At 43.2% G+C, this 16644-nt stretch overlaps 1 protein-coding gene across 3 annotated transcripts in view; it reads left to right on the top strand.

Moving 5' to 3' along the window:
- zdhhc9 (zDHHC palmitoyltransferase 9) overlaps positions 1 to 16644 on the top strand; it is a 36896-nt gene that overhangs the window by 12834 nt on the left and 7418 nt on the right. For all 3 annotated transcript variants that reach the window (XM_080746336.1, XM_080746335.1, XM_080746337.1), the window contains exons 3-6: positions 2061 to 2219; positions 8995 to 9132; positions 10255 to 10303; positions 12445 to 12547. In XM_080746336.1, the coding sequence (XP_080602462.1) occupies positions 2061 to 2219; positions 8995 to 9132; positions 10255 to 10303; positions 12445 to 12547 (449 nt within the window). The remainder of the gene's footprint in view (positions 1 to 2060; positions 2220 to 8994; positions 9133 to 10254; positions 10304 to 12444; positions 12548 to 16644) is intronic.

Below are 16644 nucleotides of genomic sequence, written 5' to 3'. Positions count from 1 at the left end.
TGGTGTGTGATTTGATTGGGACCAAAGGTAGCAGAAATGTCACAGCTTGTCCGTGTCCATGTAGACAGACGTGTGTACACATTTTGCAGCTCTGACATCATGCTCTGATGTGACATCACTGTGAGGGACCTCCATTATGGGTAACTGATCCGATACATAATTAATAAAGAATACAATAAAATAAGTCCATATATGGGTATTCCCCAGAATCCTTTTTATGCCCATATATAGAGAACCCTGATGTCATCAATATTAAGCCCATATCTAACAGAACTTCATATGGGAATGCCCATATATGGACAGAGATCTCCATGTATGGGCATAAAAGGGATTGTATGTATGATGTCAGATGTGATAGACCTCGTAGGATTTTCACATAACGAATGTAAGCAATTTACCCCGAGTGAGAGGACATTATGCTCTGATAATGTCCTGTGTTAGGGTGTTATCGGACGAGGCGAAGCCGAGTCCGATAACACATAATGTCCGACCCCGAGTGGTAAATAGCTTTTCTACCACTTTTTCCCTTATACATGAAAGAAAACACATAGTTGTAACTTGCAAGGATCTTAAGTTACAATCATTATTGCCTATAAAACTTCCGCGAGACAGCAGATAGTTCCACCAACAACATCTTCTACTCACCAACAGATGGCGCCAACTCCATACTAATCCATGCGTCTAGCTTACAGCTAAGCTAACGTCAGTTAAAAGCACCGTTCCGGCCGTAAATAGAGGCTGTTCGCTTCCAGAAAGGCATAGGTTCAGAGAAAAGGGGCTTTAAAGTTGTCGGATTGCATTGGATCCAAATAAATCGGCGACGATAGTACGCACGTTAGTAAACATAGGACCGCTGCGACCTTCATTTGTTGGTTGGGGGAAAGGTGTTCCGACTACCTCCTGAAGTCCCCGGATGTACACTGAGGCGCATTGATCTCGGACACACAACTTTGCGGCAGTTGTCCTCTCATAACCTCCGGAATTTAGCCAATCAGAATCCAGTATTTGAACACGTGACTCGAAAAAGTGGTAGAAAACTGAGTAAGCATGTTTGGGGTCTCACAGCATATCTCCATCCCATATATGGGCATTCCCTGATCACACTTGCAAATGAATTACGTCCTTGTCCGTTTTATGCCCATATAAGGAGATCGGGACAGGACCCAATGTCATCAATATTAATGTCATATCTGGGAATGCCCATATATGGGCATGTTCTGACATAACATTGTTGACTATCATGCAGGGGTCTCCATATATGGGCAATTGGTCCGATATACATCACTGGCCAGACGGGGCGAGGTCGCATCTCGCCCTGAGGCGTCTTACTAGTATACACAGACATACAGGGATACCTTGCATCAGGGTCTAGCTCAATCTTATTGGCCACCAGGCGTTGACAGACCATCATAAATAACAGGTCGTCCTGTATGGGACTTTGGACTGAGTCAATGTTCACTGACATTCTCAAGGTTCAACTCGCCTGAACTCGCCTGTGTGTGTGCATTCAAAGTCCTTCATCTTCCTTACTCCAGTCGCCTCAATTGTACCCTTTCACACTCCAGATAGTTATTACTTCAGTGCATGCCAGGCGAGACCTAGCCTGTTGACTTTCTAGCAGAAGTACTGTAATTTGCCGCCCAAGGAAGTTACTTTGAGGCTTTACAGATCTGCTTACATTCTCTGTGCACAAAACTTGTGTTGTGATTGGTCGAAAGAGACAGTATCCGGGGGAAGTACACGCGAAGGAAGTCCCACCCTAAAGACACTCTCTGAATTAGGTCACGCCCAGGCTTTTCTCCTCTGAGATGAGAAAAGGCTGGGAACAAGGCTATATCAGTGTGCAATTTGAGCGTACTGTAGACATGATCAAGACTGTTGGTGTGTCTGTGTAGACTGTTTTCACGCTGAATATGGCTGACCTACAAGCTCACTATGTGTCGCAGTGCAATGCATTGTGAGCTTGTAGATCGTATAAATAAGGCGTACTGTATGTGTGGGAGCGGTAAGACATCCTACATGGACTGAGGCCAGCATTGCATTGTGTTGTGTTTCCACAGAGGCTGCCAACGGGAACGTCCCTGCGGGACAGCGACCCCCGCCTCGAATCCGCAACGTCCAGATCAACAACCAGATAGTCAAGCTCAAGTACTGCTACACCTGCAAGATCTTCAGGCCACCTCGTGCATCTCACTGCAGCATCTGTGACAACTGTGTTGGTGAGGAACAGCTTGTCACTATGCCTTCTCAGCTGACATACTTTACTGTAGGGGTAAAATATAGTACAGATAAAAGGTTTAAATGAGTCGGTAAAATGGTTTCATTTCACGTTTTCAGAGGGGCATCATGAAAAGGGTAAAGCCTCTCTTATGCTTAAGGTCCTTGCACACCTGGGGTGTTTATTTTGGCTGAAAATATGTTATTTCAAACTGTTGTTTGTCTTGACTCATGAGAACATGAACAATATTATTGTGGATACATTTTTAATACGGAACAAGTTTGAGGGTTCACTACAAATAAATGCATCAACCTGTATGAATGAAGCATCAACTACCGAACGTGAATAGTTTTGATGCAAAATACTTATTCGTCATGCCCCGGTGTGTAGACCTTTAGTTGTGTGAGGTTGTCGCACACATTGAAAATATCTACAAGAGCTTGTAAACCTACTATTTTTGGTGTGTGACACTGGTGTGCAACTATAAATCAGGCATAACTTTTTCTGAGAGCCGGGGTGGCATTTTGACGTTATGATGGCTGCTTCTTTGCTGGAGTCTGACCTCTCTGTAAAGATTTATCACGGTGCTCAAAATTAAGATTTTTAGCTTTTGAAGAAAGAAATGCTGAATCGAATAAATAGATGGCTTATAAAACAAGTTATGAAAAGCTGACAACATACTTTACTGTATGGGCTACACAGAGACAGCAGTTTTGTGTGAGTGTGTGCATTCACTGATGTGTGTGCCTGTGCATGTGTGTGTGTGTGTGTGTGTGTGTGTGTGTGGGTACAGAGCCATGTCATCTTAATCTTGGAGACTGGTCATTTAGCTGCTGGTGATTGAGGAATGCCTTTGAAGGCAGTGTAGCGTCATAGCTGATATGAGTAGAACAGGAGAAGCACAGTGAGGGAATGTATGCACCGTCACTGTGAACACTGGCCTATCTGTGTGAAGTCCACCTGCTACAGAGTACACGCACAGCGCAGGTGCATGCACACAGAGAGAGCATGATCCAGCAGCCTGTTTTCGTTAGTATTTGTATATCAAAAGGCCATAACAGTCCAATTTAATTACTTCATGTAAAACAAAAACATAATTCGTGATTATTTTGGCAGGTCCTAAGTTCTCCCAACTAATAATATGACGGCAGGCACCTGTCAGTCCCTCTTCCAATGCTAGCACTAGAGCAGTGGTTCTCAACCTTTTCAGGCTGGGACCCCCAAAATAATCATATTTTAACTGGGGACCCCCCACCCTGACGAGCACTAAGAGTTGTGGCAATACATTTTGTATAACACAGTTCTATTCAAACACAAAGCGTTGTGAGCATGTAGATCTGCCATTTTCACAATTTCTGCCTCTAATATTTGACAATTTGGCCAATGTTTAATTTGTCATTGTAGAGGTATTAAAAAGTCCTTAAATTGTCACCTTTACAAATGTGCATGTACCCTCTATACACTTAAACTTTATCTTGGTTTGTTTACTGTTCTTCTGGGGACCCCCCAAAATCATTTGGGGACCCCCCCCCCCCCCTGGTTGAGAACCACTGCACTAGAGGACGGTGCAACTCTGCTACACTAAAATAGGTATCCTTTGAAAACATTTGAAGCGAGAAATGGGCAATGCAGTAACATAAAGTTGATTGAGCACTGCCATTTGCAGTGCACAATGCAGAGTTTAGATAGTTTAAATGCCGTAGTCAGAGGGGACATTAGCACGCTGTGTGGAGTTTGGAGTGCTGGTTTAATCACCCCATCGCTGTGTTTGGCTGAGCCACACTCAACCCCTGTTTCACAAGAAAAATGTCTGTATGATTGCAAAATGTTTTGCAAAAATCTGCCTCTGATGGCGCTATAACAGGCCCAAGTGAAAGACCAGGGGCAGAGGTTCTGCTCTGGAGTCCAGGGAGTGTGTCTGTGTACAGTTTCACAACAATTGGGCCAACGGTGCCGGAGATTAACTGTCCACAGACAGACGGACAGGTTGCAAAACATACAGTAGACTCGGCCAGACGGCCACGCCTTCGGCCTGCCGGAGACAATTACTTCATGATATGGTTGTGAAAAGACATTTTAAGTGTACAGTGACCCGATCAAGACAGATAATTTCCAGAACAGTAGAATCGCATTTATGGTACATTCCAGGACACAGAGATTTGTGTGTAATAATAATTATTATTTTATTGATTTATTATTAACTATTTTACTGCCAAAGCTATATAGGCTAATCATATTGTCTATTCCCTGCCATCAAAATCCCTTACCTTTTTATAGAATAATATCCATTATCTTGCACCAAATGAGAACTTCAGCAAACCTAGCCACACCTGCGCATCTATGTATAACACACAGATGTCACTGTACTTCTCTATTTAAAGAGGGTAATTGTAGTGAGGAATTTAGCCTAAACCATCCTGTGTGAATTCACATTATCATGTGTCTTCTGCAGACAGGAACAACCAAAAAGAGGAAGAGCCAATCAGCGTCTGTGCTGACAGACTGCACTGTACTGTACTGTACTGTACTGTACTGTACTGTACTGTACTGTACTGTACTGTACTGTACTGTACTGTACTGTACTGTACTGTACATATCAAAACGTAATGTCTCAAATCAAAACCGAAGCCCCTCCCGTTTGTTTGTCTGTGTCTTATGTTTATGTTGTGTCGTGAAACCTCATCCCGGATGTACAGGGATGTCGGCCACACACGAGGAAGCGTGTAAAGCAAGATGTTTCACCTCTGCTGGCCGCCTGACCCTGCTCCGCTCTCGTCTGGCAGTGATCCAAATGGAGGGGCAGGCATGGAGACGCCTCCTATATTTAGACTTTAGGAATAGAAAAATAGCTCTGATTACCTGCACAGCTATGTGGTGTAGAGCTGATGGGTCCGGTTCGTCAGTTCGAACGTCATATAATTGGGTTTGCGCTTAAAAAAGGTGTCGAGCTGCAGTCTTGTTTGGGATTTGGACAGAAATTTCTGTGCCTTGTCCGGCTCAACTTGCTTGAGCCTGCTTAAAGCTCTAATTGTTGGATTAGTCTCGCGTAGCCAGACAACTATTCCACAATCTCCAAATGCTATACAGAGTCTGGAACTACACTTCCCCAAATCCTAGGCAGGAAGCTGTCATCTGTTCATCTTTTAGTTTGTAATATTGTTTATTTCTATATACCGTTGATTTCTATGTACTGTTTTGCGGCTTTGTTTGTAACTTATTTTTATATTTATTTATATTTTAATGTGTGATATTCTTGATGTATTGCTTATTTATTGTCCAGCACTTTATAACATTTGTTTTATAAATACATTTACCGTACCTTACCTATTTTCAAAACAACTTTCATGCATTTGGAAAACTGGGACATTCTGCATAATGAATAGTTTTTACTTTTGGTACTTTTTTTTTTTTTTTTAAGATATTTTTATTTAGACAAATGTCACAAGTTTTTTCAAATTTATAACATAACAAAGACAAGACAGGAACAACAAGTACAATAAAACAAAACAAAAAACAAATAACAAATAATCCACCCACCCAAACACACCCCAGGTACGGTATAGGTTCCCCCCTACGTTTGTATAGTTAACAGTATAGTACATTATCCCATTTAGTTACAAGGGTGCAATGATGGTAACAAAGACATAAAAGGTCCCCATATTTTCTTATATGTTTCTGGTTTCCTCCTGACATTGTACAAGATCTTTTCAGGAGTACAATAGGATGTTAATTCGTTCAACCAATGTCTTTGGGAGGGAGGATTTTCAGCTTTCCAATTTTGGAGAATACACTTTTTGCCAGCTGTACCTGCTAGCAAAATGAAGTATTTCTTATGTTGACTTAACGAGAGTCCCTGCACGTCTCCCAAAATCCAAATCCTAGGATCGGGTACCAAATCAAACTCCACTATTTCTGAAGTTGTTGTAACTATATATTTCCAGAACTCTTCCAAACATGGGCATTTCCACAGCATATGAAGTAAATCTCCATCAGAGACTTTACATCTCTGGCAATTGGGGGAATCATTATTGTAAATTTTATGTAACCTATGTGGAGTATAGTAAGTTCGATTAAAAATATTAAACTGCATTTGTCTGTGTTTAGTGGAGATCAAGACAGTCTGAGAACCCTCAAGCATGTTACGCCAGTCAATATCGTCGTAGGTGCACCCCAGATCAGATTCCCATTTTTGTTTTATAGGCATAGTGTTATAGAGTGGCAGATTATTAAAACTCACTGAATGCCACCCTTTATTTCAAATCTATCAAAATGGTGCCACCATTTTGTTTAATTTTACCTTTTTATGGGGGCCAAAATCATATTTTGTACTTAAATTACATATATAAATCTATGCTTCTATCGAAAGCCACACTACCCCTCTTACAAAGGAAAACATGTATATTTATATATACTAGCGTCTAGTCGGCGACCTGGCCAACTCGGAACAATGTAAATAGGGAATGAATGCCCCGCCCTTTAATGCAAACCCCATTATACCTGTTTTCATAGGACCCGTTTTGACCATCTGTCTGCCTGTGTCCATTTATGCCCATATATGGAGATATCTGTATCTGTCTGTCTGTCTGTCGGCGTCCATTTTATGTCCATATATGGAGATCACTGCAGTTATAGTTCTGGGTCCATTTTATGCCCATATATGGAGATATCTGTCTATCTGCGTCCATTTTATGCCCATATATGGAGTATCTGTCTGTGCCTCCAACTGTGTTGCAGACACAGTGCCGGTTCCCCCTTTAATGCAAACCTCATTATACCTGTTGTCATAGGACCCGTTTTGAACATCTGTTTGCCTGTGTCCATTTATGCCCATATATGGAGATATCTGTATCTGTCTGTCTGCGTCCATTTTATGCCCATATATGGAGATCTTTGACCATCTGTTTGCCTCTGTCCATTTATGTCCATATATGGAGATATCTGTATCTGTCTGTCTGCAATCCATTTTATGCCCATATATGGGGGCATTCATTTTATGCCCATATATGGAGAACGCGCGTGCCCGTGGGATGAACGGTTCTCGAGATACGCGGATTACATACATACATACACAATCACAGAGATTTTTTGTTGACTCATGTGGCGTACGTGATGTCAGAGCCTTTTATGAAGTGATGTCACAATGAGTCAGAGCTTTCGCCGATTTCCTCCGGAACAGCCTGATGTCAACAATCAACCCCGCATAAGGAGATTCCGAACGTTTCGCGCCGGTTCGGGAAAACCGCGCGTCGGGTCGGGTCGAGACCCGGCACTGCACTCCGTGCCGCGGCGGGGAACGCGCGTGCCGAATCTGAAGCCGGTGGGACGAACGGTTCTCGAGATACGCGGATTACAGACACACACACAGACAGACAGACAGACACACATGCAGAGACTTCTCGCATTTATAGATAGATATATCCTATCATTAGATTTGGGCTTCAATAGAACAGAATGTGTAAGATGAGCTAGATCACATTGATATATACTGTTATTATGACGGCTGTATGTGTTCTAGAGTGCTATGGCCTTTGAAAACCACCAGGTGGTGATCTCCTACTATCTGATCAACTAACAGAAGAAGAAGGAGACGCATCCATTTTGTTTTGGTTCGGGCCTAGTTGTTTACATCAGTGCCAGGCCTTTTAGCTATCATGCTATAACACTTCAGAGCCCTGGCGATCGCGATCAAGGATAGCAATCGCCAAATGGATGGCACCGCTGGAATCGCGTGATTTTTCGGAGTTTTTGGAGTACTTATAGTTCGTCAGGGAAGCACGGGAAGTGTATAAACGAACGTTTTAAGATAACATGTAAACGGCCGGAACCAATGTTCGGTTATACCGGTTTCCCGTCGGACTGTGTTACACTGGTGCTACAGTCAAATCGGCCGTATCGCTCCGGTCATGGAGCCTTATGGCTAACTTCTAGAGCGATTTTTTTGAAATTACAATTATGAAAAAATGATAAAACTTTTGATTAATTAAAAAGACGTAAAAGACGTTTATGGCACTAAGGATCAAAGACGTAAAAGACGTTTATGGCGTTCAGTGAGTTAATCATTATGTTATATATAGAAGATATCAAGCCTTTAGTGTTAGAGTAATGATTGCTGAGAAGCTGAGTCTCGAATGGGGAATCGGGTGGGATATTTGGGAAGTCTGGAGAATCAGTGCGAACCCAATCTCTGATCTGGAAGTATTTGAACCGACATTGTCTTGGAAGGTTGAATTTTTCACAGAGTTGTTGGAAATTTGCAAAGATGTTATTGCAATACAGGTCATCAACTGTCTTAATTCCCTCGTTAATCCATCTTTTCAAAGTGTTGTCTGATCCGGGGTATGGGATTCTTGGATTGTCCCAAAAGGGAGTTTTCCTAAGTAGTGAGATATTTAAACCAATGACGGAATGGGATTCGTGCCATGCATTGAAGGAGTTCAGGATTATAGGGTTCTTTGTTGCCTTCAAGAGGATTTTTTTAGAACCTAAAAAAGGGATTATTTTTAAAGGAATGTTTTTTAATTCCTGCTGTTCAATTGATAACCATCTATTCTCACCACCCACCGGATGCAACCAACACCAGATTGAGCGAAACTGAGCAGCTAAATACTTTTGGTACTTTTAAGTATATTTTGATGCCAGAACTTTTGTCCTTGTAACAGACTTTTCCTTCAACAGAGTATTTCCACATTGTTGTTTTTATACTTTTACTGATTAAAGTAAAACATTTGAGTACTTTTTCCACCACTAAAACACTGCTTTCATTTTTCATCCTTCAGACCGTTTTGATCACCACTGTCCCTGGGTGGGCAACTGTGTGGGAAAGAGGAACTACCGATACTTCTACCTGTTCACCCTGTCGCTCTCCCTGCTCACCATCTACATCTTCACCTTCAACATTGTCCATGTTGTCATGCGTAAGTATCCGGCGGTACGAGTGTGTGTGTGCGTGTGTGTGTGTGTGTGTGTGTGTGTGTGTGTGTGTGTTGTTGTGTTCATTTAGTTGACAAAAACGATGGAGAAAAATGCTCGTCAACTACCTTTTTCCATTGACGAAAACTAAACAAAAGCTAAATAATTCCCCAGATAAGTGCTTAATAATGATGACATCAGGGATCTCCATATATGGGCATAAAATGGACAAGGATGGCCATATATGGTACGTAATCTGGTGAAAGTGAAAGGGCTGACAAAGGTTATTTAGTGCAATAGAAATCAATTGGTAACCAATATTTGTTACGAATGTGCCGCCACCATAAGGCCTTCTTTAATGTATTTTAATGTACAGACTTTGTTCCCATTCATTTATATACTAAAATGTGATTTTAGTCATAGAGCACAGATATATAAAGATGATGGACAATATTTGTATCACAACAAACCAAGGTTTTACCAATGTCCCACATCTCCTTCACACTCTTACACTTTCCATTTTAACGCTCAGTATTTTTGTGGTGTAGCATGTACATTTGTGCAATTTCTCTGAAAGCTAGGCTGACATTAGTTTTGGTGCGCGGCGGGCGCAGCGTCTAGGAGTGTGACGCGCTGATTGCTAACAGAATGTGACAAAACAGGCAGGGGCAGTTTGTGTGACACACAGAGAAGGACTAACTACCCCCCCCCCCCCACCCCCCACCCACACACGCCTTTTGGCCCAAGGCATACATTCCCTAGACTAGAGCGTAACTTGACATCTAACGGCACCTCCTCTCCCTCTCATCATCACACTCGCTTCAGTATTCTCTTGCATGTAGACGGCGGGGAGCACGGAGCGATGGGCACCAGGGGAATTCATTACAGTCAGGATCATTATCGCCTCTTGGGCGTACAATCTTCATTTGAGGGCCGCACGACTCTTTGAAAGTCATGCTACAGAAGGAACAAGAAGAATATGCGAGCGCTTGTCATCTCAGATGGGAGGGGAGGGTGTGTGTGTGTGTGTGTGTGTGTGTGTGTGTGTGTGTGTGTGTGTGTGTGTGCAGAGATACTACAGAGGTTCTCTCTTTTGAACTCCTCTGTGTGTGTGTGCTTCTTCACAGGTTCAGTGGACTCTGGCTTTTTGAACACTTTGAAGGAAACACCTGGAACATATCCTTTCCAACATGCTGACCTCCGCAAGTTACAATAACACCAGCCATGCATGCATGCATGCGTGTGTGCATGCTATTTTTGGAGCTGTGTGAAGCACAGGCTCCCTATACGTGGCCGTGTGGGTCTGTGTGTGTGTGTGTGTGTCTGTATGTAGCCTGAACTTCCTAAACTTCGGCACGCTACTAGTCCCACAGTTTTGCCACCACACACTCGCGCCATATGTCAAATCGACCGGCTTACTCGGGAATCGTGGGCTAGTAACTTGCTAAGAGAAAGGTTCAATAGTTTAATTGATATTAATTTATTAGTGAATTAATTTTCCCCATTGACTTATAATGGGAATCGCAAAAACTCACATTCAATTATTTGTCTCTCGCAAACCATAGGGGCTAGAGTTTCAAGACTTGGAGAGGAGGTTCATAATGATTTCAAGGATTAAATAAAAAATAATTGTGTCATTTGGCCGCATGGTGGCGCCATAACACCCCACTTTACGTTTTGGCCTGTAACTCTTGAACCGTAGGTCGGAAAATTAAAAATATTTTTTCCCTGGATTCCTTGGGTCATGACGCATCTCCCCATATAGGCCACGCCCATTTGCGCCATGATAGATTTTCCGCCATCTTGAATTTTCTCCAAAACACACTTTTTGCTCCTTTTCCTACATATTTTCTTCAAATGTCACAAAATTCGGTACACATGATCCACACACACACACACACACACACACACACACACACACACACACACACACACACACACAGCTCCACTTCACACGGGTGTGATTTTTACCCTGCTCTTGGGACAAAAATAATAATAAAATTCCCAAAGACATTGACAAAGACCTTCACACCACTACTACTACTACTATGACACCACAAGTGAAACGATAGTCTCGTTTCACACTCTGTTTCATTCTCCTTTTGCTCTCTCTCAAAATGTCGACTCAAGGGTACCTTTAGGGGGGCTTTGACTGCCCGCATCTACCCCTGTTCTCAAATTAGACCTTCTGTGATTTCGTGGCCCAGCTGCCTTATGAAAGGGTTCTGTGTAAGTGTGCTAGCTGTTTAACCACTTAAACCCTATATATTTCGTCGTATAAGGAATTAGAGTTCTCAACGGGCCTGAAATTTAAGGCTCGGCCCTAACTGGGCCCTAACTGGGCCAAACCGGGTAGGGCCTAAAATGTATGCTAATGTACCCAGTCGGGCCGGGTATGGTCGGCCAGGTCGGGTTTAGAAAGAATTTGAGAACTCTATCACAGAGTTATAGTAATAAAATAATATATTTTCGTTTTTCATTGAGCCTGAGGCCCTACCCGGCCCGACTAATTGGCATACATTTTAAGCCCTACCCTACCCTAATGTTGGGTCGGGTTCGGGTATGGTCGGTGTAAAAGTTGTTGGCTACAAAATGCTAGTTCTATGGTATACTCGACACCAGAACATCTGTTAGAATGTTAAGACCATAGGACCAGATAGATAAAAGTTAACATGGTGTATTTATTAGTAAGGCAATGGCATGGCATACAGCATATGATGTTGATTTGGCATGGTAATGTGGATGATGGTTTTAAGTCAATAATGCATCACAGGGAAACACAGGAAACAAACTCAGGAAACAAACTAAGGAAAACTATAACTCAGGAAACCAAACTCAGGAAACCCAAACAAAATGAACACATGCTCCTGTCTGACTACTGTGGAATGGCTGCCTTTTAAAGGGCAGGCTGAAATTACATGCAGGTGGTGTTAATTGGCCTCTATCAGGTGAGTTGAGTGTGAGTCTGTTTGGGCTCCTCCCACCTGGGGCAGAGCAGGAGTAGAGGGGATTTTCTACAGTCGGGTTCGGGCAGAATTTGAGAACTCTATAAGGAATACAGAAAATAGACAATCTACAAGCCCACAACACCACTCACTGACTGTGGTGTGTTGTTGTAACTTGTAGGTCGTCGGTTTTCACTATTTGAAAAAAGAACATTTAAACAAAAAAATAGTGAATCAACTTTTTGACCATTTGTATTCTTTTCGCCTCTAATGACGTGCCCAAAATATGGACGCCAGGTTGAAAGTGGTTAATCGGTAATCACAGAGGCAGGCAGGTCGCACCTGTGTTGTTTTCTTAACTCTTCAGCTCACTGTGCTGGAGGTGCTGGTGTGCTTCTTCACGCTGTGGTCTGTGGTGGGTCTGACTGGCTTCCACACCTACCTGATCTCTCTCAACCAGACCACCAATGAAGATGTAAGTATATATGGTCCAAACCTTTGCCCCCTCATATACAGTATATCTGCATATCGTGCAATGATGATAATGCAGTGTGATTATGTATTTGTAATGCAGGTTACATAACAACTCCCACACAAACCACACCCACAAACGTGGGCACGCACGCACGCACACACACACACTGTGTAAACAGTTTTTATGTGTCTGTGTCATTGTAAGTGTTTACGTGTATGCTGTAGTGTATGCATACTTGTACTTGGGTTTGGGTGTGTGTACCGTACGTGGTTGGGTGGTGTGTGTGTGTGTGTGTGTGTGTGTGTGTGTGTGTGTGTGTGTGTGTGTGTGTGTGTGTGTGTGTGTGTGTGTGTGTGTGTGTGTGTGTGTGTGTGTGTGTGTGTGTGTGTGTGTGTGTGTGTGTGTGTGTGTACTACTTTGTGGGGACCTCATGTCCCCACAAAGATAGTACAATCGGAGAAAAAAACCTTGTGGGGACAAATGTTAGTGTCCCACAAGGTGTTTAGGGGTTAGGTTAAGGGTTAGGGTTAGGGTTAGGGTTAGGGTTAAAAATGAATTGAATGTCCCCACAAATATAGTAGACTATGTGTAATGTCCCCACAAAGTAGTAATTGCAAACCTGTGTGTGTGTGTGTGTGTGTGTGTGTGTGTGTGTGTGTGTGTGTGTGTGTGTGTGTGTGTGTGTGTGTGTGTGTGTGTGTGTGTGTGTGTGTGTGTGTGTGTGTGTGTGTGTGTGTGTGTGTGTGTGTGTGTGTGTGTGTGTGTGTGTGCGTGCGTGCGTGCGTGCGTGCGTGCGTGTGTGAGCCTGTGGTTTTGTCACGATCGGCCAGTGTGGGCTTCACGTGGTTGGAAAGATAAACATACGCCCTGGCCCCGTTGGACTCCAAAGTTCTAAGTTCCACTCAGCTGTTTCCTTGACAACTGCTCTGGCTTGGTCAGAATAGAAATGGTCATGGTGAATGCTGGAACATTTTAAAAGCACAGGCTGTTGTCAAGCGATTTCATCGATGCGCCTTCTTTACTCATTTCCTCTCTAGACGTAGCTCGCTGTTACATAAACAGCAAACACAGTATTTTAGTTCCGTTGAACTCAACGATCACTTCCTATCCTAATCTATGCAATAACCCCAGTGGTTTGTTGGGGTGTATCAATTGTAGTAGAAGTTGGCTTTAGAACAAATTGGGCTGGCTTAAGATACTTGTCAAGTCATTAAATCCACTGAGTTCTCAGTTGGATCTACGAAGCATTCCCAGGCGGGCTCTGTGGGAGAAGATACAGTCTACAGTGAGGGATTGGACATGCCGGACAGAAATGCTTCCAATAGAATCACAATGTATGAATTAATTCAACTCTGCCATTGTTGTTTGGCCAGCTATCTCACCCACACACGCTCGCGCACACGCACACGCACACGCACACGTACGCACACGCACACACACACACACACACACACACGCACACACACACACACACACACACACACACACACACACACACACGGCTTGATGAAAAGCAGATGACATCAAGTGCCAGTGCAGTCGGACCAAACCCACTGCGGGAGTAATTCTTGTTGTCTTTGTATATACCATTGTAATGGCACACATAGATCTTCAGGAGTCTTTGCTAGCTAGCATTTGCCTGCAGAGGCTCTGGCAAGAAGTGCACAAGCACAGCGGCGGTCGTGGGAGGCTCTAGACGGCTTCAGAGCGCTCCCTCATACTTCACTGTAATGATTAATTTAACATTCCTTTTCTCTATGTTTCCTCGGGGCGAGAATGCTTGGTTTTTGAACCTGTAATAAGCCATGCTGAATGCAGCAACAACGCTGCTGTTGGTTGGTTAGAACAATCGCTGTCCGCCTGGCTCTATCTATATCTGTGATTGGCCTAATAATAGGCACGTCAATACCTGCAGGGGCTTGGCAAGCTGCCAGGCATGCTGGTCTAAGGGGGAGAGAGGGAAAGTGGAGAGCAGCTAAGAGAGCGTAGTCACGGTGATGAGGGACAGCGAGAGAGAAAGAGAGAGAGAGAGAGAGAGAGAGAGAGGGCACCTTGAACTATGGCTGGTATCTGGGTCTTGGGGGGGGGTGGTGGTAACCGCATCATCACCGCCATTCTGTGGGGTCGAGTTAATAACTGCACTTTATTAGTATTATTCTTTTTTTCATATTTTGTATTTATGGAAGTTATATGGAAGTTATCATGTGATATGAAATATAACGTTTACCATAATAAACATGACATCTATTCTAGACTGCTTGTGCAAGCGTAACTGGTAAAAGGGTCTATTTCTTTTTTTCTTTTTTTTTAATGAAAATTAAATAAAAAAAGTAATGAAAAAAACACGGCCCCCCCTCAAACATTAGAAGGACAATCTCAGTCACCAGAACCAAGGACAGGTGTTTTCAATGAATCTAACATGGCTAAAATGTAATTTGAAGTTACAATGGGTTTATATAGGGAGGGGGAGTGTCTGTTTGTTAAAATGAATATCAAATATCTGAATACTGAATGAAGCAACTTAAAAACTGCCCGGGGTCCTCACAAAAGCCAGAGTAGTATGTTAAAATGACCCCAAACATGTTTGAAAGTGAAATATCCCTTAAAGCTTAAATGTGTCAGGACCTCAGCATTGTACTGTAGCTAGCCAACACTGTAGCTTTTACTTGGGGCTAATCAGTTCATAACATGACAGCCAGGTGAATCCAAACTCCTGCTGATATTTGCATTCCATTGTAAACAGCTGTGCCTCAACGTCAACCACTTTGAGTTTCTCACTTGCAGTCACCATCGCGATACTTGTCAGTTGTGTGGTCTTATTGAGCGGTGGTCACAACGCTCCTATACGTGGCCGTGTGTGTGGGTCTGTCTGTCTGTCTGTTTGTCTGTTTGTCTGTCTGTATGTCTGTCTGTCTCCGGGTATGTAGCCTGGCCCTGCAGTAACCTTTTCTGACCACACATGTTAAGGGAGGGGCGCTGTTGTTCAGGATAGGCCAGGCATAGGCCAGGCACACTCACACACAAACACACACAGGGGCCACACACACACACACACACACACAGGAGGCACACACACACACACACACACACACACACACACACACACACACACACACACACACACACACACACACACACACACACACACACCACCGCTCAGTTCACACGAGTGTGATTTTTTTTATAGCAGTACCTAAAAATCCATACAGCCTACTATACTGGTATGTTCTCTCTGACCCCCCGGCTCCACCGAGCGCGTCGAGCGTCGCGTCAACGTCAACGCAGGGAACGCTCCCGTTTTAATCTATGAAGGGTGCTCCACTGCCGACGTCAACGTCCGCGTCGGACGCTCAAATTCGCCCCGGTTCATTTTTTGACGGCGTCCGACGCCGGCACGACGCCGTCATTTTGGTGGAGCCCTAGCCTGAGGGCTGAGCTGTGCCCAATATACACATGAACCGATCATATCTACTATATGGAGAGATGTTGACCTATATACTGTAGGGGTTTCATTTAAATTTAATTTACCTTTGTGTGGTCCAGCTAACATGGCTACCGTGACTTGGCAGTACACACATTTTCGAAAGAGTTATTCATGTAGGAATATGGTGGAATCTTTTAGACAGTTTCTTTGAATTGTTATTCACTAAATTAATAAAGTCACTCCCTGGTTGTCATGCTTTCACCCACATTCATCCTAAACCAGGAATCATCACAGCCCTTTATGTAGGTCAAGCACATGCCTGTGGGAGTAACATCTAAAATTGGCGCTGTGCTTTTGAATAACACATAAGCATAATACTGTAGCGTGTAAGACAATTCTCCCAGAAGACGTGGCTGGCAATCTGCTGTGTTCAGCAAGATTGTATGCAGTTATGGTGCTTGAGGGTGCTCAATATCCTTTTAAGGGTTTGACTTTGAAAATGGTTGGTGGTTTGGAATGGCTAGACTGTGTGTGGATCTAGGTTATTATAGTTAGCATTTTTCATTCGTTTTTATTTTTATTTCATTTTGACTTTGTTTATCATTTTCAGTTAGCTTTGATATATATGTTTTACTTATTTTTTTATTCGCAGTTCGTTGCATGTACAAACAAT

The sequence above is a fragment of the Nannobrachium achirus genome, assembly GCF_963921795.1.
Source record: "Nannobrachium achirus genome assembly, chromosome: 17".
NCBI lineage: Eukaryota > Metazoa > Chordata > Actinopteri > Myctophiformes > Myctophidae > Nannobrachium > Nannobrachium achirus.
This window is presented reverse-complemented; position numbering and strand designations above follow the sequence as displayed.